At 43.8% G+C, this 27,531-nt stretch overlaps 2 protein-coding genes across 7 annotated transcripts in view; one reads left to right on the forward strand and one right to left on the reverse strand.

The window, feature by feature from the left end:
- Positions 1–274: 274 nt before the first annotated feature.
- The window catches only part of MPHOSPH8 (M-phase phosphoprotein 8), a 37,725-nt gene continuing 10,468 nt past the window's right edge, over positions 275–27,531 (reverse strand). Inside the window, exons 2-14 of one of the 4 annotated variants that reach the window (XM_028837458.2) lie at positions 26,728–26,883; positions 21,005–21,853; positions 19,657–19,756; positions 17,592–17,849; positions 15,432–15,557; positions 15,263–15,351; positions 12,651–12,791; positions 11,000–11,086; positions 7,699–7,853; positions 5,760–5,914; positions 2,996–3,123; positions 2,097–2,180; positions 275–1,557 (exon numbers count right to left, since the gene is read on the reverse strand). In XM_028837458.2, the coding sequence (XP_028693291.1) occupies positions 1,516–1,557; positions 2,097–2,180; positions 2,996–3,123; positions 5,760–5,914; positions 7,699–7,853; positions 11,000–11,086; positions 12,651–12,791; positions 15,263–15,351; positions 15,432–15,557; positions 17,592–17,849; positions 19,657–19,756; positions 21,005–21,853; positions 26,728–26,883 (2,370 nt within the window). In that variant the 3' untranslated portion in view covers positions 275–1,515. Of the gene's footprint in view, positions 1,558–1,955; positions 2,181–2,995; positions 3,124–5,759; positions 5,915–7,698; positions 7,854–10,999; positions 11,087–12,650; positions 12,792–15,262; positions 15,352–15,431; positions 15,558–17,591; positions 17,850–19,656; positions 19,757–21,004; positions 21,854–26,727; positions 26,884–27,531 lie in introns of those variants that run through there. The other 3 variants (XM_077973749.1, XM_028837457.2, XM_028837460.2) reach the window with 3 other exon arrangements.
- Positions 620–11,146, forward strand: LOC144336133 (uncharacterized). Of its 3 annotated transcripts, XM_077973767.1 has the most exons (4): positions 620–1,243; positions 6,299–6,422; positions 7,852–8,885; positions 9,817–11,146. In XM_077973767.1, exons 3-4 carry the CDS (start codon positions 8,448–8,450, stop codon positions 9,862–9,864), a joined length of 486 nt encoding a protein of 161 aa, XP_077829893.1. In that variant the 5' UTR covers positions 620–1,243; positions 6,299–6,422; positions 7,852–8,447; the 3' UTR covers positions 9,865–11,146. The 3 variants fall into 3 exon arrangements, with proteins under 3 accessions (XP_077829893.1, XP_077829890.1, XP_077829892.1); XM_077973764.1 differs by lacking the exon at positions 9,817–11,146 and having other exon boundaries at positions 625–1,243; positions 7,852–9,097; XM_077973766.1 differs by lacking the exons at positions 6,299–6,422; positions 9,817–11,146 and having other exon boundaries at positions 1,105–1,243; positions 7,852–9,097.

Raw genomic sequence — 27,531 nt, forward strand, 5'->3', positions numbered from 1 at the left:
CAGCCCTGCCTTCCTGATGAACAGTCGGTCACCTTCTCACGTGTTCCTGACACTGTTCACATCTGTAGCTGGAGTCCTGTTGTCTCCTTTACTGCTCCTGACCTGCACTGCGAACTCAGATCTCCCTGTTCCCCCGGAAAGCTATGAAATCAGATATACTGTATGATTCAATTTAGTTGAAAAAGTCCAATCTCGGCCCTCACTTAGCTAGAAAACCACAAATATCTACTGTCTTTTAAAGTTTTGAGACTTGAGACATAAAAGGAAACAGACCAACATCATAGAGTTTTATTGACAAAACCATAGGAAAATGCAGTTTTAGGAGGTAAAGTAAAAATGGTTCTCTGAAATATCTACACAAACGTGAATGCTGAAAAGTTTTCATTAAAATCGTATTTCATACAATTATAAACTAATGAGGAACAAAACAATTGTCACCTTCTCCATAACCCAGCCTGAGCTCGACTGATGCTTGCCTTGAGCAGCAGAACTCTTCCCAGACAAGACGACGGCTCCCACACAGCAGACAGGCTTCGCTGTTACCTAAGCTCCATCTTCCCAGTTGGTGTTCAAAACTAGGGCACAAGATCTGGCTTTTCAAAAAAAACGTAGAGACTCCCAAGAAACTTTTTTTTTTTTTTTTTGAGACAAGGTCTCATTCTGTCACCCAGGCTGGAGTGCAGTGGCCTTTGATGGCTCCCTGCAGCCTTGACCTCCCCGGCTTAAGCAATCCTTTCACCTCAGTCTCTGAGTATCTGGGACCACAGGCGTGTTCCACCCCGTGTTACCCAGGCTGGTCTCGAACTCCTGGGCCTAAGCAATCCTCCAGCCTCAGCCTCCAAAGCACTGGGATTATAGGTGTGAGCCTGTAATATTCTTTAGGCCTCATAGTGTACAAGTGACTACAGCACATTTACAAGTGACTGCCATCTCCAGAATGTGTGGCCACTGTCTACTAGAAAAAGATCAGGCCCCCCAACCCTTTCAGGTGCAGCAAACCCACACTTTATTTGGTGCTTGGGTAACTTGAATATAACACGGCTCCCCTTGCTGTAAGCAAATGCTTTAGAGCTGAACTTTTTCTTTTTCTTTTTTTTTAAAGCACAGAAGTTCACCAGGGCTAGTAGAAATTTCAAGGAGAATCACTTGAACCCAGGAGGCGGAGGTTGCAGTGAGCTGATATCGTGCCATTGCACTCCAGCCTGGGCAACAAGAGCAAAACTCCGTCTCCAGAAAAAAGAAAGTAAGTCTTTAATTTTCTTAAATAATCCTCATATGTACTATCCACATTGTGGAAAAACTGAAATACGCAGTCTGGACACTGCACTGAGATTCCAGCATACTGGCACAGACACAGCTATGTCGCGTCTTACAGACTACAACAGACAACAGGCTTAACTGCAAGAGGTTTACAGACAAAACTTGACATAGATGTGCTAGGAGAATTCCAAACTGCTGTCAGAGAGAGTGTAGGAATGGGTCTGAAGAGAACTCCACCCAATCCCTGCTGTTCGGTCACTGCAGCTGCACTCTGTATGCACCTATTAGCAACTTAACCTGTTGAAAGGAAAGAATGCAGCTGTCAGTACAGACCCAGATTTCCCCTTTCTTACAAGAAAAAAACCACACATGGCCAAGATCTGCTTCTATTATTTGGCAGTATTTTCAAGTTGCTTATCAATTTACATTGTTAGATCATTGCCATTTTAATTCAAGAAATAATTCCAAGTGCTATTAATTTTATATTACTGTTTTATTAGAGAGACTATTTTGTCCAGCTTCCTTTCATACAAGAGGTTAGGGACCGGCCTAAAGACATATATTTGGCAATTCCATACCAAGGCCTAGAACATGATTCAGATGGTTCCCTCCTCTAGAGAGGCGTTCTTCTCAGCTGCAACCAAGTCCTTTTCCTGCCGCATTATTATGTCTAACACACTAGATTGAGAGAGGGTGCACCTAGCATCACCACCCTAGGGAGTGCGTCTCTCTAGGACAGGTACACCAGGATTCTTGGAATTTTTTTCTAATGCTGATAAAGTAATCTGGAGTAACAACTTGAGTACTGACACTACATATGAAGAAAGGATTGTCACCTTGGCAGAGGGTGCTTCTGTCAACCTTATGAAGAGTTTATTGGGACCTGCAATAGGGCTGAATGAGTAAACAAAATGACTGTCCTACAATGGAAAGAGAAAAAAAAATCAGTGCTTTTTCAAACTTACACCAGAAACTATTAAAACAGCAATGATGTAAAATAATCATAAATAAGTTTTGTTTTTTATTTCATAAGTCAAGATGCTGTGGAGGAGGCCAATCGCTTGAGCCCATAAGTTTGAGACTAGCCTGACCAACACGGTGAAACCCCATCTCTACAAAAAATACAAAAAATTAGCCAGACGTGGTGGCACGTGCATCTGTAGTCCCAGGTAGTTAGGAGGCTGAGGCGGGAGGATTGCTTGTGCCTGGGAAGTCAAGGCCCCAGTGAGCTGTGATCCGCGCCACTGCACTCCAGCCTGGTCAACAGAGTGAGACCCTGTCTCAAAAAAAAAGGTGACTTACTTTTCCCTTGATTTATTAAAAATATACAAATGACAAAATCAGTCCAGGAAACTGGATTAGAATGCACCCAGCAATATACAGTACAAGTGTTAAAATGGCTACATCTAGGGAATTTTGCTTAATTCAGTCCAAGGAAAGAATTCTAAAAGTGGCAAAGTATATACAAAGAATCTTTGAGATCATTAAGAATTTACATTCAGAACAATGCTAGCCCTAAGACAGTATGGTAAGCACAATTTAAGGCAAAAAAACAAACAGGAAAAATTCCTACTGACAAAATTTAGGATAATTACGGATATTGCCTCATTCCCAACCACTATTATTGGATTATTTTCTGAATGATTATATTAAGACACAGGAATTTAAAATGAAGTCACCTATGCTTTTGATTAGAAGAATTTACTTTTCAATAGTGAAATACAGAGTATCTTACCAGAAAAACAGGAAGTTGAAATTTATCATTCAGAACTACAGCTTGTACACTACATGGTCCACAGAGCCGAGCAATAACTTCTTTACCCAAAAAGTTTGCATGGAAGATAAACAGCAGGATGCCAGAGCCTGAAAATGGGAGATGTGTGTGAATTACTTCAAATGCAACCTTCAGCCCCCAGAGAGAGGAACACTCAACGCCAGATGGAAGCAGGCCCCTGAGCTGGACCTGGTCAGACAGGCATCACCCACTCCGCCTGGAGGCTCAGAGGAGGTTGGCCCTCTCAAAGCTTGTGTCACCTGGCATTTTTCAACCCACAGAACTCTTTTTACCTTTTGCCCAAGTAATCTCTACTGACAGTTCCTGGAAAAGACTTAAGTATGATTTTCTACACTGAAGTTATTAAACTGGTATTTTAAACATGACTGCTGAATGTGCACATGTCCCAGGGACATTCCTGTGGTGGGCTCCTTTGGGTGTGGGTCTGAGTGGTTTTCCATTTTCTTCCACATACCCTTTTGCCCCTTCCAATTTTTCTGATTAATACATACCCAAAATTGGCCAGGCATGGTGGCTCATGTCTGTAATCCCAGCACTTTGCGAGGCAGAGGCGGGCAGATCACTTGAGGCCAGGAGTTCAAGACCAGCCTGGCCAACATAGTGAAACCCCCGTCTCTACTAAGAATACAAAAATTAGTTGGGTGTGGTGGCGGGCACCTGTAATTCCATCTACTCAAGAGGTTGAGGCAGGAAAATTGCTTGAACCCGGGAGGTGGAGGTTGCAGTGAGCCGAGATCGCACCACTGCACTCCAGCCTGGGGAACAGTGTGAGATTCCTTCTCAAAAAAAAAAAAAAAGCTGGTGGATGCAGACATTATACAAATGCTGAGAAAACTGCAAGTCCAGCAGTTGTAGCTGTCAGTGGGTGCTCAGGTTCACCAGGGCCAGCTCAGGGCATCGCTCGCTGGCGCTCACACCTGGCAATGCAGATGGCCCACCTAAATAATCAAAACTATAAATTATTGAACAGGCACGGTGGCTCACGCCTGTAATCCCAGCACTTTGGGAGGCTGAGGCAGGCAGATCACTTGAGGTCAGGAATTTGAGTCCAGCCTGGCCAACATGACCCCATCTCTACTAAAAATACAAAAATTGGCTGGGCGTGGCAGTGGGCGAATGTAGTTCCAGCTACTCCAGAGGCTGAGGCAGAAGAATCACTTGAACCCAGAAGGCAGAGGTTGCAATGAGCCAAGATGATGCCACTGCACTGCAGCCTGGGTGACACAGGGTGACTCCCTCTCAAAACAGCAGCAACAACAAAACCTGATAAATTATGATTCCACAATGTCAAGTTCTCTCAACACTAAGATACTACAAATGGCTCTTTCAGGGGCAGGGCTATATGTTCTTAAATATGTTTTCCAGGAATGAATACTAAATTGTGTTATAAGTATGAACTTGCAATAAAATAAAGTATGATTTAGAATTTATTTGAAAAAGAATGAACTGGAATAAACTGGTAAATATCGACAACCAACAACAGAGTATTAGTCAGTGCTAAACAGAAACGCACTATCAAGACATGGAAAGGTTCTCACTCATAGGTGGGAACTGAACAATGAGATCACTTGGACTCAGGAAGGGGACATCACACACAGGGGCCTATCATGGGGAGGGGGGAGGGGGGAGGGATTGCATTGGGAGTTATACCTGATGTAAATGATGAGTTGATGGGTGCAGCACACCAACATGGCACAAGTATACATATGTAACAAACCTGCACGTTATACACATGTACCCTACAACTTAAAGTACAATAATAATAAATAAAAGGCCGGGCGCGGTGGCTCAAGCCTGTAATCCCAGCACTTTGGGAGGCCGAGGCGGGTGGATCACGAGGTCAGGAGATCGAGACCATCCTGGCTAACATGGTGAAACCCCGTCTCTACTAAAAATACAAAAAACTAGCCGGGCGTGGTGGCGGGCGCCTGTAGTCCCAGCTACTCGGAGGCTGAGGCGGGAGAATGGCGTGAACCCGGGAGGCGGAGCTTGCAGTGAGCCGAGATCACGCCACTGCACTCCAGCCTGGGCGACACAGCGAGACTCCGTCTCAAAAAAAAAAAAAAAAAAAGGAATAAAAAAAAAAATAAATAAATAAATAAAAAAAGACATGGAAGGAATCTGGGATGCCTACTGCTAAATGAAAGAGGCCACTTAACAAAACGGGGAACGGGTTTCTAAGCAAAAAAAGCCAGAGCCCAGCTGCCTCCCCTCGGCAGACGTGCTGCCTGCACATTTGCCTGGCACCGCGTGTAGAGAGGGCCAGCCGCAGTCCTGCCTGGAGAGGGGCTGGAGCAGAGGCTAGAGAGGGAAGTGGCTTCTCCATCTCTTCCACCCGGCTTTACTACAGGGCAAGACTATTTTTTCTTTTTCAAGAAGGGCAAAGACTACAAATAACACAATTCAGGGAAAAAACATTCCAGGCTCAGAATCTTCATAACTCAGACACTGAATTTTAGTAAAACTCACTGAGCACCAGTGTGATTAGGAAGCCCTAACTTCCGTGCTCTAAACGGGGGTTAAAACAGGGATGGGGTGTCAGCCGGTGTCTCTTCAGAGTAGCTCTGCTGTTAACTGGTTTGCAGAATTATTACACATAACGGAATTTCCTTAAAGTTTGTTCAAAGAACGGATTCTGTCTAACAATCTGTTACTATCGTGTCACGTTTCACACAGGAAAGTGTGAAGGGAGGCACAGGCTTACCTTCTGGTATGTTCTGTGGGGGTTTGTAATTGAAATCTGTTGAAAAATCTGGCCCCTCACAGAGTCGATGACATGCGATTGGAAACACTGGTTCCAGCAGAGCAAGGCGAGCTTCGAAGTAATCCTTTATTGTCTCTTCTGCTACTCTTGAAAGTCTAAGAAAAAAGAGTAGTACATGTTGTTAACATTAATGTAGAAAAGAACCACAAGCCTGTCGAAAACCAGTGAGGCCTTCCCAGGCCAACCTTCCAAAAAAGAGCTGCAGCTCTGCCTGCCTCCTTCCCAGCTCGACTTCCACCCGGCGGCACCCGACAACCTGTGTGTCTGTCTGGTCCATCTCAGTGGAACTGAAGTTCTAAGAGGGCAAGTCTCTTCCCCCACTGCCGTTTCCATCTCCCCAGTCTTTAGAACAGTGCCTGGCACAAAGTCTATGCTTGATACATAGTTGTCTAATGAATCAGTGGAAAATCAGAAAGGGGAAGCCCTCAGTCCTGGGCAAATCAGGAAAGTGGGTCACTCTACTTCCTGGATCTATGCAGACACCCCGTGTGACCAGAGGAGTCGGGACTGCAGCCATCAGCAGCACCGCGTGCAACAGGCGCAGTCCCAGAGGCCCACCCGAGACCTGTGACATAAACGCCGCCTTGAGTTCGCTACTGTCTGGTATGTGCGAGTTTGTGATGTGTGTTGCCAAAAGAGTTCTGAAGTGATAGAAATACTAAATTGTGTTGTAAGTATGAACTTGCAATAAAATAAAATATGATTTAGAATTTATTTGAAAAAGAATGAACTTGAATAAACTGGTAAATATTGACAAGCAACAACAGAATATTAGTCAGTGCTAAACAGAAACGCCATATCAAGACATGGAAGGAATCTGGGATGCCTACTGCTAAACGAAAGAGGCCAACCTGAAAAGGCCAAATAATGTGTGATTCCAACTGTTCTGGAAAGGGCAAAATATGAAGGCAGTAAAATTACTGCTGGTTGTCGGGGGCTGGGGGAGGGAGGGATGAAGAGGTGGAAAACAGGCTTATTCTGGCAGTGAAACTATTCTGTGTGACACTGTGATGAGGGACGGATGCATGATGTCTCTGTCCAGATCCACAGAATGTGTCACACTACGAGTGAGCCCTGATGTCAGTGCTGCGCTCCGGGGATTACGCGATGTCCCTGTAGGTTCCTCGGCTGTAGTAATGTGCCATGGTGGGCGACTGGGATCTCGACAGTTGGGGAGGATGGCGGTGGGGAGGCTTGGAAATCTGTACCTTCCACTCAACTTTGCTGTGCTTAAAAGTGTTGCAAAAAATAAGGTCTATTAAAAAGAAAGACGAACGTTTAAAGTTTCTTTTTTTTGGTGGGGGTACAGAGTCTTGCTCTGTCACCCGGGCTGCAGTACAATGGTGTGATCTTGGTTCACTGCAACCTCTGCCTCCCGGGTTCAAGCAATTCTCCTGCCTCAGCCTCCTGAGTAGCTGGGATTACAGGTGCCCGCCACCACGCCTGGCTAATTTTTTTTTTTTAGTAGAGACAGGGTTTCACCATGTTGGCCAGGCTGGTCTCAAACTCCTGACCTCAGGTGATCCACCCGCCTCGGCCTTCCAAAGTACTAGGATTACAAGCGTGAGCCACTGTGTCCGGCCAAGTTTAAATGTTTTTAAGAAAACCTTTGCTAACCAAATTAAGAGCATACTTAATATTTAAGGAAAATACTCCCAGATAGGCCAGTGTTAAGTTTGAAATTTTCTGAGTTAAATAACTTGCAGAAAAATAATTCATATGCCATTTATTAAATCTGTGATTTACTGGAAACAAAACCATCAGGACTTGTGCTGGATGTTTTTCTGAGCAGTTACGCAGAGGCCGCTCCAATGATAATGTGTCCACACGAACAGCGTATGATATGGGACTCAACACGGCACAGTCGCTTGCCACTTACGTCTCTAAATGGCTCTTCAGCAAGTCATACACAAGCACGTTGTTAGACTGCTTCGCGAAGTGCAGGGCACTGTTCTGGTGCTTTGACAAAATGTTGCAGTCAGCTCCACATTCAATCACAAGTCGTACAATGTCTGAATTTCCTCTTTTACAGGCCTGCGTCAGGTGAAAAGGAGGAACAATTACTCAGCTGTAACCTGTGGTAACTCCCCATGGGTGCTGGTCCCTTCTCCATACATGCCTGGGCTCTGTGAAGAGGGCACAGGCCACGTTGCTTAAATGCAAGTGGGGAGTATCTTTGACTCAGGGGCCAACACAGAAATCTGTGTGCTACGTTCAGGTTAATTTCTTCAGTGAGTTTTCAGGAAATGGGCAACTTCAAAAAGGATGCTTCAGTCCCAAGACAGAACAGACACCAGGCCCTGCCTCTGCTGCCCTCTGTCCATGCTATGCTGTCTCTGCGAGCCAGCCCCTCGGCAGAGGCACCGAGATACACAAGCCTGGCCCTCACTATAGACAGCTTTGTCTCGGGAATCTCAAAAACACCTCTCAGGACCACAAAATAACCTCAAAATGTCCCCAGCTGCTGCTTTAAAGGAGATGACCCAAGCACAGATAGGAATCTGAATTTGCAAACCTACGGTGCAGCTGTGGCACAGACCGTTTCCTTGTCTGTCACTCACTAGCCACGTGACTGCAGATAAGTCCCGTAATTATTCTGAGTCTCTCGTTTCCATTTGTGAAAAGCGGATGGGGTCCCTGTGCCGCCCCCTACCCTGTGAGGCAGATGCTGGGGCAGCAGCGTCACTGTACAGAGTGGCCTCCAGGAGCAGCGGCGCTCCACCACACTACCCGTCCACCACGATGCCCGTCCACCCTCTGCCCATCCGCCACGCTACCCGTCCACCACACTGCCCGTCCGCCACGCTACCTGTCTACCCGCCCACCACGCTGCCCGCCCGCCACACTACCCGGACAACGGTGTCAGCCAGCGCTTCCAGCAGGGGCGGCTCTGCCGTCAGATCAGCGGAGCCTGGGCAATGCCTGAGACCTTTCGGGTCACGCCGGGTGTCCACTGCAGAGGTGAGGGACACCATCCAGGACAGGCTCGGGACAGACCGAGTGGCCCACACTGCAGCCACGGGGAGGGTGAGGCCCTGCTGGGACCGACAGAGCCTGCAGCGACAGGTGAGGGCAGTCCCCCTGCACCTGCCCACTCTGGTAAAGGACCCATGTTCTACACTTTCTCCTCCGATGAAAGGGTTTTAATTTCTGAAAATCACTATGTTTATATCTTCTCATTCTAAAACTCAAAAAAACTTCAACATGCTAAATCCTGAAAGCAATTAAAATACAGCTTTTCAGGAACAAATACTTAAATAAACCTCATGGCAGATAAAGGCAGTCTATTGAATTCAGACCCAGTGAAGTAAGTGCCACGTGTCCTCTCAGGGAAGAAACGCCACGTCCTCCCCGACCCACTCCAGAGCCCTCTCCCCTCTGCACCCCACTCCCAGCTCAACACAGACACCTCAGCACGGCTTCAGCCCTGAGGTGCTGACCCAGGGCTCCCACTTGCCTTCTGCCTGGTGCTGGGGGAGGCGCTGCCAGCCTGAGGACCACTTCCTCCTCTGCTTCTCCCCACGCAGCTTCTTTCCTTCTACGGCCCTTTTCTCCTTTCCACTTCCCCATGGATGACCCTACTCTCAACCTATGGCCACAGTCACTGTCGCAGAGCTGGACAGCAGCAAACCTGAATCTCCAGCCCACACCCTCTCCTGAGCCTAGATTCCCCAGTGAAATGTGCAGAGGTGACATCTACACGACCCAATACCCAACTCCCTCCATCTTTGCCACCTGGGCCCCCAACTTAGGAAATGGGGTGACCAGGCGTCCCCTCCAGTTACCAAGCTCTGTGAATTGTACCTCTTACCAAGTGGCCAGCTCACCCACTCCATCCCTCCTGCCATGACCCAGGTACAGACTTCTGTTATTTCACATAACCTGGAGACACAACAAGTCTGCAAACTATCCTCCTCCCAATCTATGCCCCTTCTGTACTACGAAGCATTAAAACACACAAATGAAAACCCTCTAATCTGATTCTACCCTTCTTCAGCTTCAACCTTGCTGTGGCTCCCCAGGGCCCTCTGGACGAACTCCCTAAGGCTTCGCATGAGCAGGCTTCTGTGCCCGCCCACCTCTCTCATGCTCTAGATGCATCTGCATGGCTGCAGTTCAGGGTGCACCGGGTCATCTGTCACCAAGATGATGCTTTGAGAGGCCACCACTGCTCCACATGAGACAACCACAGTCCTAGCTACTCGGGAGGCTGAGGTGAGAGGCACTTGAGCTCGGGAAGCCGAGGCTGCAGTGAGTCATGATGGCGCCACTGTACTCCAGCCTGGGCAACAGGAGGAGACTGTTTTATGGGCCTCGTGCGGCAGGAGGACAAAAGACAGGTGGTCCGGGCCATCAGAAGACGGTTCACGGTGAGACTGGATGCCAGGTGCCCTGCAGACCCAGGGCCTGGCTGTGCTCTTTTGCTTACTGGGGACAGAGGCTGGAATGGGCACTGTGGGCAGGCTCCTGCAGGGCTCAACGGCTTACATGGAGCCAAGCATCCCAGGGAGGAAAGAGGACAGGTGCCCACAGGGAGCTGAGCTGGCCACTGCTGGCTGGGTGTCTGGACCTGCTATATCCTAATAGCATCCTGGGCCAGGAACCCACAATTGCTGCAGAGGAACCAACCAGACCGTGCAGTGTCCCCTAAGACAAATGCCAAACGGTCGACCTTTCTTTCAAAACCTGTCTGCAAACCACGTTCCGGAACACAGGAACAAGCCCGAGGTGACAAATTCACCAACATCAAATGAGGAACACAGAGTGCACGAGGAGCTCCGTCCCACGCCCAAGCCTGCTCCTTCCAGGCCGGCAGCCTCCCTGCTGCTCCAGCTGCAGCCAGAGTGCTCCCTCCCTGCTGACTTGACTGCCATTTAGGATACAGTGTGGCACCTGCCTCATCCACCCTACAGATTGCCAGGGTCCCCAAGGCCCAGCTCGGAGCACTTCCCTGTGACCTCATGGCTCTCTGTGCTGTTCTGATCACACCACTGCCCGCTCTGAGCTCACTGCTGCCCTGCCAGCCCGCTTCTCCTCCTCCCCTGCAAGTGGCTGGACTCCAGGACTGTCTTGGTACCCACTCTGTTATCAGGCCCCAGCACAGCGCCGGGCAGTGGCAGATGCTAACACAAGCACCTGCCAAGGTACTGAAGAAGGAACAACCCACAGGAGGGATTTACCTTCATCAGTGCGGTCTCACCATTGCTCTGCTGGACATTGACAAAAGCTCCCGCTTCCAGAAGAATAGCCACTGTTGTTAAAAAGTTCTATGAAAAGAAAAACAAGCAAATTTAATTCCCCAAATTATTTAAAAGACAGTTTTCAGATATTTTGAAATTCTTAAGTCATCAGGAAAAATACCCAGCAGGTTCTATCACAAGTGGTTGTGGGTCACACACAGCCTTGCTGTGGGGCCGCGGGGGTGAGCCCTGCCCCACAGAGGTCCAGATTTCGCCACTCACTGTGCTGCCAGCAACTGCTACCTAAACGGAACCGCTAGCTCCAACCTAAGAACCTCTACATATAAATCCTTTAAAAAGATAATATATGGGAACATTTCAATTAAATTATTAACCAAAAGGAATACTAATACCATTCGAAAAAATTTTAAATTATTTAAGATGAAAATTAATATTAGTACTTTAATCAAGTATTTTAATATAAATTACTTCTAACGAGATAAATCACATTTTGAAATGTGATTACAATGCACTACTGATGATAAATCCATTCATTACATGTCACAGATCAACTGAAACATGAAGTTAAAAAGTTCCTCCAGCTGGGGGCGGCGGCTCATGCCTGTAATCCCAGCACTTCAACCGAGGCGGGAGGATTCCTTGAGCCCAGGCTGGGCAACACAGTGAGACCATGTCTCTACAAACATTTCTAAAACTAGCCAGGTGTGGTGGTACACACGGGCCCAGCGACTCGGGAGGCTGAGGCAGGAGGACTGCTTGAGACCAGGAGTTCCCAGCCACAGTGAGTTATGATGGTGCCATTGCACTCCCCTCTGTGCCACAGATGGAGACCTTATTTCTAAAACGAATTTTTTAAAAAGCTATGGGACCATGTGATGGCTGAGCACGGTGGCTCACACCTATAATCCCAGCACTTAGGGAGGCCAAGGCAGGAGGATCGCGAGGGCAGGAAATCAAGACTATCCTGGCTAACATGGAGAAACCCTGTCTCTACTAAAAATACAAAAAATTAGCCGGGTGTGGTGGCGGCGCCTGTAGTCCCAGCTACTCAGGAGGCTGAGGCAGGAGAATGGCGTGAACCCGGGAGGCGGAGCTTGCAGTGAGCCGAGATCCCGCCACTCACTCCCGCGGCCTGGGCCACAGAGTGAGACTCCGTCTCAAAAAAAGGAAAGTGTTATTTCATAATATAATATGACAATAATAAAATACTATTAGAAAGTAGAACTAGAGCAGACGAGGCGCAGAGGCTCACTCCTGTAATACTAGCACTTTGGGAGGCCAAGGCGGGTGGGTCACTTGAGGTCAGGAGTTCGAAACCAGCCTGGCCAATATGGCAACACTGTCTCTACTAAAAATACAAATATTAGCTGGGCGTGGTGGTGGGCACCTATAATCCCAGCCACTAGGGAGGCTGAAGCAGGAGAACTGCTGGAACCCGGGGGGCAGAGGTTGTAGTGAGCTGAGATCGTGCCACTGCACTCCAGCCTGGGGGACAGAGCAAGACTCTGTCTTTAAAAAAAAAAAAAAAGCTATGTGGCCGTGTGATTGCTGTATTTCACTACCAAAGAGGTCCTCTCAGTCCATCGGCAGGAATGAAAGCTCTGAAACGGATGCACGAGAAGCCACAAACCTTCTCTGCGGCATGAATGAGGGCGGTGGTCCCGTTTTTCTGCCGACCGTTCACTTTCGCGCCTTTTGTTATGAGGAGTCGCAGGAGGTCGTCCTGCCCTCCCGCGGCGGCAAGCATCACCAGTGTCATTCCACTGGAATCCTGTGTTGGTTTTGTTAAATAAAAAACGTGTTAATCTTTAGAACAATTTCAGAACCAAGTCTTCTCACTTGAGATGTTTCAATGTGATATCACTAACGGGCATTGATTTAGGCATCTACTTAGGATTTTCGCTAAAATATCCCAACCATTATAAACTAGTAGCTTTTAGAATATTTTTTCACATATCCCAACCATCATAAACTAGTAGCTTTTAGAATATTTTTTCACATATAAATGTTTGCATAAAATTTTACGCTTTCCTCTATAGGCCTACCTCGTTTCACTGAGCTTTGCTTTACCGAGCTTCACAGGGACTGTGTTTTTTACAAATTGAAGGTCTGTGGCAACCCTGCCACAGGCACGTTTATTCACACCAGTACCCCCACAGCATGTGCCCATTTTGTGGTGTTGTGTCAGCCATTTTTAGCAATAAAGTGTTGTAAATTAAGATATATAGTTTTTTTAAAAGATGTAATGCTATTCACAGACTACAGTAAACTACTACTGTAGTTTACTACAGGAAACCTAACTTTTATATGCACGAGGAAACCAACAAATTTGTGTGACTCGCTTTATTCCAACAGTCTGGAACCAAACCCACAATACCTCCAAGGAATGCTTGAATTTTTTTTTGTTGGTGGTGGTTTTCTTTCTTTCTTTTTTATTGAGACAGGGTGTTGTTATGTCAGCCCAGGCTGGTCTCAAACTCCTGGGCGCCTGCCTCAGCCTCGAGTAGCTGAGATTACAGGTGCACGCCACCACGCCCAGCTCTCATTTTTGTATCTTCTTTGATTTTGTTTTGTGTATGAAATCCTAAAGGTACATGAAAAGTTTGTACCATATAAAATGAACAGTGACTTTCTGGGGGGCATATGATCAAATTTTCTACCTAGAAAATCCAAAACAAGGCCGGGCGCGGTGGCTCAAGCCTGTAATCCCAGCACTTTGGGAGGCCGAGACCGGCGGATCACGAGGTCAGGAGATCGAGACCATCCTGGCTAATATGGTGAAACCCCGTCTCTACTAAAAATACAAAAAACTAGCCGGGCGAGGTGGTGGGCGCCTGTAGTCCCAGCTACTCGGGAGGCTGAGGCAGGAGAATGGCGTAAACCCGGGAGGCGGAGCTTGCAGTGAGCTGAGATCCGGCCACTGCACTCCAGCCTGGGCGACAAAGCGAGACTCCGTCTCAAAAAAAAAAAAAGAAAATCCAAAACAAGTAACTTAAAAACTAGAAGAGAATTTCATTAAACGACTGGAGTCACACATACATATGTGTACAAAGACATCCATAGCTTTACCATTGACAAGCAACCAGTTAGAAAACAAAATGTAAATGAAAAAAGACTAATGACCATAATAAAACATAAAACATACAGGCATACATCTAGAAGAAATGTGCAATGTCTATATGAATGAAAAACCCATAGAACTTTGCTTAAGGGTATAAATGAAGAGCTGAGTGATTAGAATTACCACGTTCCTGGACAGAAGATGCAAAATGTAAATAAAAATGCCAATTCTCAATCTATATTATTTCATGCAATTTTAATCAAAATCCCAATAATTTTGTGAATTGTAATCCCAAAGGATTAAACCTAAAAAATCCACAGCGGAGCTAAAAAACTAAAGAAGAAAATATGAAAATATTTTCTAAGCAAGACAAGATACCCAAAAGCCATAAATGTAAAAGATCGACAGATACAATTGCCTAAAAATAAAAATCTTCAAGCAATACAAGACTCAAAACACAAAACCTAAAATCTAGGGAGAAAGGGTCAATATACTTCCATTAAAAAATCCATACGTATCAGTATGAAACACGCCAGCTACAACAGAGAGATGGACAGTTGTTGGAAATGGGGCAACCATCAAAGAAACACAAATGGCCATAGGAAAATGGTCTCACTCTATGCTCTCAGAATGGCAGAGGGTAAAACCACATACAAAACAGGTAGCCATAACCAAACCAAACCAAACCATCACTTTTGGGGGGGTAAGGGGGTTGGAATTAAAGGGACTATAATTGTACATTTATAGGGTTCTGTAATTTTTTAATTTTACAAAGTGAACGTGCATTACTTTTTTTTTTTTTTTTTGAGACAGAGTCTTGCTCTGTTGCCCAGGCTGGGGTGCAGTGGTACGATCTCAACTTACCACAGCCATGACCTCCCAGGCTCAGGTGATCCTCCCACCTCAGCCGCCCAAGTAACTGGGACCAAAGGCATATACCACCATGTCCAGCTAATTTTTGCATTTTTTTGTAGAGTTGGGGTTTCACCATGGAGCCCAGGCTGGTCTCCAATTCCTGGGCTCAAGCAATCCTCCTGCCTCGGCCTCCCAAAGTGCTGGGATTATAGGTGTGTGCCACCACACCCAGTCTTTTGTAATTAAAGTAAATGAAAAATTAATTTGAATTCTTTCAAGAGTTACTTTCCATTTTCCTTTCATGAGATTTTTCAAAGACATATTACCTCTTGGTCCAGGTTATATTCTTCATTTGAATTAAGTGCAACTTTTACAGTAATATAATCCCCATTTTTTACAGCATCCCTTAACACATCTAAAATGAAAGGAAAGATAAGTTAGATTTTATAAATCTAGATTTGTGAAAGGGATTTCAATATTTCCAAAACCACTCACTACTTGGAATTGCATCTGCTGCAGCAAAATTCTCATCTTTCCCATCAAGGTGCTTTTGGAAATCTTCTAACTTCATCCATTCCAACTGCAGGTCCATGCCCAGACTCAGAATCTGCTGCCTGCCATCTGGAACACACAATGGCCTTGTTAACATACATTTGTCTTAAGTATAAAAAACCCACAATGTTATGAAATTTGTGGTGTCTTAATCAAAGCTCTATGTATACTTTTCACACAAGTCACTGTATAATGGGGTCTTTTAATTGATAAAATCCCCGACTTTCTTTGGGAAGTAATGTGAACGATTCACACTGAGAAGCCATGGTACTCCGAAGGCATGAAGATAAATAGGTAACCTGTCATTGTAAAATAGCGAAGGAGGAATTTTAAGACTAAGTAGCTCAAAGGAAGGAGGGATCAGGGATCTGGTAAGAGGAAATACAATCCTAATGTGACTTTTCTCCCTTACACCATTCTTCTTGGACATACGCTGCTTCCCATCATGTACAGATAAAGCTGTTCTCGTGTGTGAGCTACCCCAGCATGTGAGTCAAAGGCACTGCTTATGGATCCTTCCAGATTCACTCGGGCCCCTACATCTGGAAGCCTTCTGCTCCCACAGTGCCCTGGCCCACACCCAACTCCCTGTGAGGTACTGCTAGAGTCTTCTCCGACAGGACCCACAGGCACGGGAACATCGAGGACGTTGTGTTCAGCCTTTATCACCACAGCAATCACAGACTTCAGTGCAGCTCGTCTGGGAGTAATTCACAATGGTTGTTTTACAAGTGAAAAACAGAAATACCTGATGGTAAGAGTTAAAGGATTTTCACCTGAAACCAATTCCTCAAACTATATAGATGACATTAAGCAGATGGCCTTGCCACAGAAATAAAGTCTGTAAAACATATGCAATAAAGAAGAACTTTTCCAAAGCCCTCAACTCAAACTAACACTTCTGGGGGCGCACCCAAGATGGCCGAATAGGAACAGCTCCAGCCTCCAGCCACCAGCGTGATCAAGTGGGCTTCATCCCTGGGATGCAAGGCTGGTTCAACATACGCAAATCAATAAACGTAATCCGGCATATAAACAGAACCAAAGACAAAATCCACATGATTATCTCAATAGATGCAGAAAAGGCCTTTGACAAAATTCAACAGCCCTTCATGCTAAAAACTCTCAATAAATTCAGTATTGATGGAATGTATCTCCAAATAATAAGAGCTATTTATGACAAACCGACAGCCAATATCATACTGAATGGGCAAAAACTGGAAACATTCCCTTTGAAATCTGGCACAAGACAGGGATGCCCTCTCTCACTACTCCTATTCAACATAGTATTGGAAGTTCTGGCTAGGGTAATCAGGCAAGAGAAAGAAATCAAGGGTATTCAGTTAGGAAAAGAAGTCAAATTGTCCCTGTTTGCAGATGACATGATTGTATATTTAGGAAAACCCCATCATCTCAGCCCAAAATCTCCTTAAGCTGATAAGCAACTTCAGCAAAGTCTCAGGATACAAAATCAATGTGCAAAAATCACAAGCATTCTTATACACCAGTAACAGACAGAGAGCCAAATCATGAATGAACTCCCATTCACAATAGCTTCAAAGAGAATAAAATATCTAGTTTTATTAGACTAACCTCTCTGGTTTATTAGATCCTAGTTATAAACATGTATGTACACTTTTTAGTACTCCTCCCCACCACTATTGTAGTCTTTATTCTTCTTCTCGACCAGTTCCAATGTCCTCAGGACAGCATTTACAGTATAATCTTATTTAGTGTTATTTGCTACAACATTAAAAGGATAAAATACAAATAAGTTTATATTTGATAATTTCCTGAAAGAAATCTATTAAATAGTAAGATATAAAATGGGGCTGCCAGGTAGGAGTAGGTAAGGTAGAAAATCAGAAATCTTTTAATTCCATACGTGCTGAGAACATTATAGGAACTCAGAAAAATTGTTTGATCCATTGAGAAGTCACAGAATGACCCGTCTTCAATATAAAATGTTATTCAGGAGATCCAAATAAACTCTTTACTCCATTATTTTTTTATCTTGAGATCAGAAATATAGACAGAGAAGAGTACAGTAAAATAATACGGTGCACTATCTTGAAAAATTCTGCAAAATGATTCCAGACTCACCTGAATTCTCATCTGCTTGGCACACGCTGTCTGAACCCTCTTGATCACCTTCTGCAGCAATGTATGCCCAAGTGTCCGTTTCGTCTCGGGTGTTCCTCCTCTCTTTAAGTGACTGTTTGTTTTCCTTGGTTTTGTGATCGTCTATGGTTTTAAAATCCAGTGGTATTTCTTCCCTTTTCCGATTATTCTCAGAAACATCATTTTTTTCTTCTGGAGTTAATTTAAATAAATCAAATGCATTTCTGATTTCCTTAAGTGCTAATGAAAAAATTAAAAGATAGTTAAGTATGAGTCACAAATTTGTTACATTCAAAAGAAAATCTAAGTTAGTGTTAAAGCAACAAGATATTTTCTTTTTACTAACATCCACCTAGCTTATAAAGCCTGGTCTGATTTACTGTCAAAGCCAAAAAATCGTTTCAGCTGGTCTTTCTACTGGCTGCTCAATATTCAGAAAGGATGTGCAGTGTGAATGGCTGTTAAGCAGATGTTCTGAACTACTCACCTGCAGTTGTGACAAAGGCCTACTGAAGGCGGTGAGTCTCAGTGATCCAAGTCACACCAGCACCTTTCCCACAGCTAAAGACATCAGACTGTCTATAGCTGGATCCTGAGGCTTGCACCAAAATGGTTTCTGGTGGCAAGTGAGGGAAACAGCAGGGTGCCAGAGCACTGCCCGTGTACCTGGTAAAACTGTACCTGATGCTACCAGCTTTTAACTAAAGAAAGTGGGAAGAAAACGGGCAGACACTAAACCTGACATTAGAAATAACCCCAAGAAGAAGAGAATTAGGATGAATTCTATTATAAACTCTAGGTACACAGCAGACAGGTTTTGTTATCAGGGAATATTGAAAACTGGACTCTAGTGAGTACCCTTATGAATGGGACAAACAGTCGTTCCATTTAAGGCTATATGTTCACAGTAAAAATGTATCTAAAACTGACATACAAGATACTAGGAGGAAAAAAGGTTAAGAAGGCCAGGTCCAGTTTTACAGCATTTTGAACCTCTAGTTATTGACAAACAGAAGGCATTTAAGATTTTTGTTTTGCTTTGAACAGCAATCTTACAGCCACTTTACGTGTGACCCACTGAAACAAAGCCACTGCTCCTGCCACTTCATTCACCTGCTTCCACTGCCAAAACCAGCCTAGGCTTAGGAAAAACTTACTTTTAATATTACTTCAGTTACATTCAGCTTTCAGTAAGAAAACCCAAGGAAAATCATTCATCTCTTAGAACCACTGTTTGCCACAAAACATGTGTTCCAAGTACTTTTGCTACAGAAACTAAATATTTGTCTGCTAGGGTTTATTCAAACACTGTAATGGTGTTTTTTTGTTTGTTTTTAAGAAATATAAAGTATTTGTTCCAATATTGATATATATTATGATATATATTTTCTATTATGGTCTATCTTGAAGTGATCCAAAATGCATATTCAATATTATATTTTACACAAATGACACAGACTTACTTATAATGAATATATTAAAAGGTGTGTTTTAGGCCGGGCGCGGTGGCTCAAGCCTGTAATCCCAGCACTTTGGGAGGCCGAGGCGGGCGGATCACGAGGTCAGGAGATCGAGACCATCCTGGCTAACACGGTGAAACCCCGTCTCTACTAAAAATACAAAAAACTAGCCGGGCGCGGTGGCGGGCGCCTGTAGTCCCAGCTACTCGGGAGGCTGAGGCAGGAGAATGGCGTAAACCCGGGAGGCGGAGCTTGCAGTGAGCTGAGATCCGGCCACTTCACTCCAGCCTGGGTGACAGAGCAAGACTCCGTCTCAAAAAAAAAAAAAAAAAAAAAAAAAAAAAAAAAGGTGTGTTTTAAAATTTAGCATCTGCTATAAAAAACACATTTATTTTTCTGCCATAACTGATTTCCTGTCTCAGTAATTCTAATCTGATCCCTCATCATATTAAAAAGGAAAAACAAGGTGAAAATAACGGAAAAAAATTACATGAATTTTTACATAATAAATGTAATAAATGTAACTGGTTAATTATTTGTATATCAGACAGCAATGTAAATGGTAAAACGTTAACATTTACACTCACTCTTTAATCCTTTTGGCTCTTTTCTGCCTTTTTCTTCCTTGTCAGAATCGTGCCTTTTCTGATATTTTTCTTTGGATTCAGTTTTTTTGGTCTCTTTGTCCTGAAAATGACATGATATCCAAACAAGAATGGATAAAGAGTTGACGCTGTGTATTTATTTGAGAACCGGAAAATACAGGTTTGTGGCTTCAGGGAACCACCCTTGTGTACTGTGGTACATGATCACTGATCATTAAATCCTCTTCACACAAAAGAATTTTGCTTCCTCAGTCAACTATATGATAATTCACAAAATACCAAATTCAAAGCCCAACACCAGTTTTCCCACCCTCTTTTAGGAATTTTATTTAAAAAAAAAAAAGGAAATTCTAAGAAAGTTTTCCACCCATAGTCTTAACCAACCATGACTATTTTACTTCTCCATGTTCCCCCTTCTGGTCCTTGTACTTTTACATGGATAATCTTTTTTAAAATTCATTTTTGTTTACATTACACACATATTTTTATGACTGTGTTCACATTTATGTAGGCTCCTCTTCTCCACTGCATTATCTAAGTTGTTCTATTTCGCTACACTGACCTCATAATATTTCAGTAGTTCTAATGGTCCCCAAGTTGACATATCAATGTTTCCTTAACCATTTCCCCTATGGCTAGAAAGTCAGATTGCTATCCATTTTTCACTAATGAAGATAATTCTGCCATGAATAACTATGTATGCACAGTTTTTCCTTCTTTAAAATGATTTCCTTAAAATAAATTCCCAAAACTGGAAATAATGAATGAAAAAAATGATGTTCTTTATAGCCCTTGATAAATACTGCATATATAAATACTCTCATAATTTGGAAAATACATCCATTTTGCAAAGCCATATAAAAATAATTTTTATAATGGGACAAATTCTCTATTAAATACGTTTTTATAAGCGTATTTAATTAATTAAATTTAATTAAAATACTTGTTGATGTACTTTGTGTCCTATTATTTAATAGTGGTATACTCAAGACAACAGGGGAAATGACCAAGTAGGATGTGAAAAACCAATAAAATAAGCTGATGAAGCTATAAACCTGAGTATACAATGCTCCATATATCATCTGAGTACCTCTAAAAACCATCCTTACTTGTTCACAAATTAGCCTTTAATTTTCTAGTCATAATCATTCTAAGAGAAACAAACCAGAGACTAAGAGATAAGCTGCGGTGTCCAAAAGCTGGAGGATCTTCATTTATGACCGCCCACAGTCATAAACACTTTCTTACAGCTTGGCTGTTTCCCTTTCTTTGCTTGTGAAATGTCTTGACCACTCAACATGGGTTTTCTGCTGCCTTCCGTGGCCCTTACCTCCTCGGCTGAGTCAGTGGACCAGAAGCCTCTCTCTTCCCCGCTCAACCTCCAGCCCTTTGGCGTTTGGGCAGACACAGGCATCAGCTTCTCTGACTCTGCAGCACTTTTGCCTCTGTCTTGATTCCTCTGCTTTTTAGGCACAGTTTTCTTCTCTAAGAAAGCGTTCTTGTTCTCTGGCTTCCTGCTCTCTCTAGTGTCCTCAGCCTTTCTCGGGGTCTTCTTCTTCCTCCTGCCTCTGACATCGGTATCCTCCTCAGCACTCATGGCGCTGTCTAGCGGCTTCTCAAAGCCGTGCTCCAGCCCTATGTCCTGCCCTGCTCTCTCTCTTGCAGTTTTAGTGTTTTGTTTCTCTTCTCTGCTGTCGGAATGTAGCCCTTCACTGTCATCCTCTGGAAAGGCAGAATCATTAAGTACACTTGATTCAGATTCCACCTGGGATTCGACACATTTTTCTTTTTTTGTTTTTCTATTTTCTTTGGGATCTTCTCTTGTTTTCGTCTTTAAATCTCTTATTTCACCCTTTTTAACTTTCTTTAATTCCTTTGTTTCTTTTACTTCATCTTTTTTAGGCTTTTTGGACTCCTTTAGTTCTTCTTTGGCTTCAGAAATTCTTTTCTTTGTCCTTAAATCAAAAACTAAACTTTCCAAGGAGCTCTCCAGGTCTGATTTGGACTTGTCTTTTAGCTTCCCGGCCTTTGCTTTTTTCTTTTTCAGATCATCTGGGCTCTTCTCTTCTCTCTGCCTTAATTTTTTCTTTTTCTTCTTTGGTGAAGTATCTTCTTTTGTCTCACTTTGCTGATCGCTATCAGAGTTCGCCTCAAATATGTCGTTATTTAAGGACAGTCTCTAGAAAATACAAAAAAGATTAAAATATTCATAAACATATTGATTTTAAAGGTTTTGAAAAGTAGTACTAATGAAATTTGGTAAGAATATATTTTGTTCCAAGCAGAATCTCAACTTCTTAAACCCGCTTACGTAAGCTGAAATCGTACGCTGCCTCTATCTCTGACTTAGCAAACAGGTCTTGGCAGTGAGGGCAAGTGTGAGTTTAGAAGGCAGGAGCGCACAGAAACACAGTGCTGCTGAGTGCCCAGCCCAAAGCAGGAGTGAGTGGACGCAGGTATGGTGGGCTGTAAATGATCTGAACTTCAACATTTCCAAAACCACCAAGAAAGTAATTTTTACAGACTTTCTTGGCTGCCAATAAAGTAGTTACCAATGCAAATACGAAACGTTTTCTAAGACCCTGGATCCCGGAATGTCCTTAAACTTGCTCCTACATTTGACAGTTATGTACAGAACAAGCAAGACTGCACACAAATCTTACTTCCCAAATTCATGTGTTATCTGAAATATTGCTTATGAAAAAATATTTTCCTATATTAAAATTGAAAAAAAGAAACTTAAGAATAAAGTACTTGTATAGACACAAAAACACTATGCAAAGTATTTTCAGTTCCCATTTCCCAAAACCACCGTATCCTAAATGACTTGGGGGTAGAGAGAAGGGATGGAAACGATAGCTTTTGTTTGTTTGTTTGTTTTACAAGACAGAGTCTCATTCTGTCGCCCAGGCTGGAGTGCAGTGACTTACTGCAACCCCTGCCTCCTGGGTCCTGGGTTCAAGCAATTCTCCTGCCTCAGCTTCATGAGTAGCTGGGATTACAGGCATGCGCCACCATGGCCTGATAATTTTTGTATTTTTAGTAGAGACAGGGTTTCACCATGTTGGCCAGGCTGGTCTTGAACCCCTGACCTCAAATGATCCTGTCTTGGCCTCCCAAAGTGCTGGGATTACAGGGGTGAGCCACAGCATCTGACCAGATATACTTTAAAAATGTCTTCCCTACACTGCCTAAGAAATGGATGCCACCATTAACGAGTGGGAATATGGTGGCACTGACTTAACCTTTCCAATCTCCCTGAATCACCTCATAAAAAACAAGACAAGTAGGATAGCAAAACAAAACTCCCCGCAGACAGCTTTTGGTTTCGGTAAGTCCGAAGTCCATACCACGCAAGCCTTACCAAAACTAAAACAGTGGTAAGGCCCATGTGGTGTGGATGGTCACGCAGGGGAAGCGAAGGCAACAATCTGGAAAAGCCCAGGCGGGTCCTGCCTGAGAGAGCAGCTGCGGGGTGGGGCCTCATGCGCACTGGGCAAGGCAGGGGAGAAGGGGAGAGGTGGCTGGCCCCTCCCAGGCCCTGCAAAAGGGACCAGTGAAGCTCTCCTCAGGACTTCCAGGACCAAGCCACACAAGGAGGAAAAACTGCTAGGATTAGATTCCAAACCAAGTAGGCCGAGAAGACAGAAACAAAAGATCAAAAAAAATTGTTTTAATTAGCCAGGCTGACTATCCTAAAAACAACAGAAGCATACCAAAAAGACATGTCTATAAAATGGAAGAGAAAACAAACAAAAACTTCGGAGCATCAGGCAAAAAGACCCAAGTCACTTACAAGACAAACTCAACTGGTCATCAAGAACAATGTTTTGTGCCAGATGATAATGGATTAACACAGTAAGACACCTGAGAAAAGAAAATGTGCACTAAGGAATCTGCAGCTGGCGTTCAGATAGAAACGCTGCCAACAAACTGTTAGGAAACAAAAGAAGTCGGTGAACTGTTCTTCAGAGCCTTCCTACCACAGAGGGGGGTCGCAAACTCTCGCATGCACCCCTGCTGGGGACTGATGCTCCTGCCAGAGTCCATACTTTGAGAAGCCCTGTACTAAAGCATGAGCTTCAGATAACCAAAAATGACTGGACAAACATCACCATAAGGACTGGTGGAAAACATTAATTATGTATTTGCTTCTAGGACTAAGACTGAATGAGGGTTGCAAGGGAGGCTGTAGTATGCGTGACTAAATGTTCTAACAAGGTACAGTGTATCTAGAAAATAACAGGGAGACGTGGTGAGAACGTACTGAAGGAATATTATGCTTGCTGATTATAGTTATTAAATGGGAGTAAAGGACAGTATTTCAAATTAGATATAGAGGGAGAGAGACGGCAGGGAGAAGATAGGTCCCAGTTAATTTCTAGTTTTATCCTTCAAACCACGTTAAGTATTTTACATACTCAACAAAATTGCATCGGCAAGGATGGGGGAACCCTAAAACTGAATACAGAAAGACAAATGAACCTGTTTATAAAATTGATAACCACACAGAAAAAAAAATTCAAGTAACTTCTGAACATTAAACACTGCATATATTCTAAGAACAAAAAGAACTGCAAATAAATGTGGAACTTTATCAAATAGGTTGATAAACAAATACTGTTTGTCGTTCATAGTAGAAAGGGCACAGCAAATCTGAGGTTAATTTCTCTGTATTGTAAGATTTAGTAAATAAGGACATGCAATACTGTTGTGACCAGAGTTCTCCTGGTAGGAAAAGGGAGAACACACAGGTCTCTGTGGTGACGGTGTGGTGACAGGTCGAGTTACAGAGGTCAGCAGGGATCTGCTGAGGCTGGGATGTGCCACTGTGCCAGAAAAGAGAGCAGTGCTACCCTGAGAGGGAGCGCCAGGACACAGGGACTGGTATGAAGGAGTTCCCAGCTAAATGTGCAACAGTTTTAGCACCAATAGTAACATGTTGAATAAAAGCATCTCTAAGAATGTACTGGTGCCAAAAAAATGCCCATATTTGTTTTCTGAATAAAATATGTATTAATAAAAGATTATTTTAAAGTTAGGGCAAAAGGCAAAATTATCAGTATATGGTACCATCTTTAAAAGAAAAATCAGGGCCGGGCGCGGTGGCTCAAGCCTGTAATCCCAGCACTTTGGGAGGCCGAGACGGGCGGATCACGAGGTCAGGAGATCGAGACCATCCTGGCTAACACGGTGAAACCCCGTCTCTACTAAAAAATACAAAAAAAACTAGCCGGGCGAGGTGGCGGGCGCCTGTAGTCCCAGCTACTCGGGAGGCTGAGGCAGGAGAATGGCGTGAACCCGGGAGGCGGAGCTTGCAGTGAGCTGAGACCCGGCCACTGCACTCCAGCCTGGGCCACAGAGCGAGACTCCGTCTCAAAAAAAAAAAAAAAAAAAAAAAAAAAAAAAAAAAAAGAAAAATCAGGTCGGGCACAGTGGCTCACACCTGCAATCCCAACCAACACTTTGGGAGGCCAAGGTGCAAGGATTACTTGAGGCCAGGAGTTCCTACCAGCCTGTCAACAGAGAGAGACCCTGTCTCTGGAAAAAAGAAAAGAAATTAGCCGGCCTAGTGGCGTGTATCTATAGTCCCAGCTGCTTGGGAGGCTGAGGTGGGAGGATCGTCACTTGAGCCCAGGAGGCTGAGGCTGCAGTAGGTCATGATTGTGCCACTGTACTCCGGCCTGGGTGACAGAGGCAAGACTCTGTATTTAAAAATAAATAAGTGAGAAGAAAAGAAAAAATAATATATCTATGTATAACCCGAAGGCAGATCAAGCACAGAAAACAGATTTTACCTATCTTTCTCTAATTGGAACTGTTTAGGGGTCTGACCCCTATGAGACATTCCATGTTTACTCAAAAAAGAAAAAAAGCTACAAATACTACAATGTCGACAGAAGAGTTCCGCAGAAGTCCATTAGTGTTACACAACATCACTCAAAGCTCACAGCAGACCAGTGGCCACCTTATGAAGACACCTGCTTTACTAAGTGATTGCTCCACTTACTAACCCAGTGCGGGCCCAGTGTATGGTAGTCATGCAGCAAACACACATGCTCAGTAAATGCCAGGCACTTCTGCTACTGCTATTATTATTATTATTAACAACGAATGCACACAGTCAAAACTAAAACTAATATTGTTTTGGTCATTTAAAAAAAGACTATGTATTTTAAAAAACATAGGTGAAACTTAAATTGTAGGGAGAAAGATCAACGTTCAGCCTATAAAATAACGAGAATCGTTCTCTTAATGTGAGATATCTTCACTATATATAGTTCTTTTTTTTTCTTTTTTTTTTTGAGATGGAGTCTCGCTCTGTCGCCCAGGCTGGAGTGCAGTGGCACCATCTCGGCTCACTGCAAACTCCACCTCCCGGGTTCACGCCATTCTCCTGCCTCAGCCTCCCGAGTAGCTGCGACTATAGGCGCCCACCACCACACCTTGCTAATTTTTTGTATTTTTTAGTAGAGACGGGGTTTCATTGTGTTAGCCAGGATGGTCTCAATTTCCTGACCTCATGATCCACTCGCCTCAGCCTCCCAAAGTGCTGGGATTACAGGCGTGAGCCACCGTGCCCAGCCTTCACTATATAGTTCTAAGTTTTTTTTGTTTCTTTTTTTAAACCAGGTCCTCACCAGATAATTTGTTTTAACTAGCAGAAAAAGCAGGCATAAGACATAGGTTGATAATGCAAAATAAATATAATAAAATATACAAAATCTAGTTGTTCATATCATGGACGAACAAATGACAGTTTGGCATGTCTCTTTTTTCTCCACTTTTACCTTACTCTTAACTTAAAGGAAAGTATCAATATTCATCTCCAAACTATTCTTGTTTGTCAACTGCAACTGTAGGTTGGATACAGAAAGAAGAACCCAGCAAAAATCACTGAAAGCAGTCTGTGAGAATTGGCTACATGGAATTTACACTAAGGAATACTGTACACTTCATTATTTGTAAATCACTTACTACACATACTTAAAAGAGTTAAAATTTACAATAGATTTATGTACATAAAAACAAGTATGAGACAAAACATAGTACCTGAATATCCTTCCTGACTGCTTTGGCTTTGTTCTCTGCAATTTTCTTCCTAAACTCAAGAAGCACTTCTTTACAGTCCTCCAGGTGAATCTCGGGCTCCCAGGTATCGTCATCCGACGTATAGCCTTTCCAGCGAACTTTGTAAAGAACTTTACCCTGTTATAGAAAATAAAAGGAGGCAAATAAAGCAGATCACTAACTTGATTAAATTTCAAAAAAAAAACAAAACTGAGAAGACATGAACGAACTTGAAAATTGCTTCTAAATGGAAATTATCACATTATAAAGTACATCCATCTCCTGAGAAAAATGGCTTAAGAAACAAAGTATCGACCAGGCGCAGTGGCTCAGGCCTGTAATCCCAGCACTCTGGGAGGTCAAGGTGGGCAGATTGCTTGAGCCCAGGAGTTTGAGAACAGCCTGACCAACATGGTGAAACCTCGTCTCTACTAAAAATACAAAAATTATGGGCCAGGCGCAATGGCTGACGCCTGTAATCCCAGCACTTTGGGAGGCCGAGGCAGGCGCATCACCTGAGGTCAGGAGCTGAAGACCAGCCTGGCCAACGTGATGAAACCTTGTCTCTATTAAAAAATACAAAAAAATTAGCTGAGTGTGGTGGCGGGCGCCTGTAATCCCAGCTACTTGGGAAGCTGAGGCAGGAGAATCGCTTGAACCCAGGAGGCAGAGGTTGCAGTGAGCCAAGATCACGCCATTGCACTCCAGCTTGAGCAACAAGAGCAAAACTCTGTCTCAAAAAAAAAAAAAAAAAAATGATGGTGGTGCGCACCTGTAGTCCCAGCT

This window comes from Macaca mulatta, chromosome 17 (assembly GCF_049350105.2).
Source record: "Macaca mulatta isolate MMU2019108-1 chromosome 17, T2T-MMU8v2.0, whole genome shotgun sequence".
Classification (NCBI taxonomy): Eukaryota; Metazoa; Chordata; class Mammalia; order Primates; family Cercopithecidae; genus Macaca; species Macaca mulatta.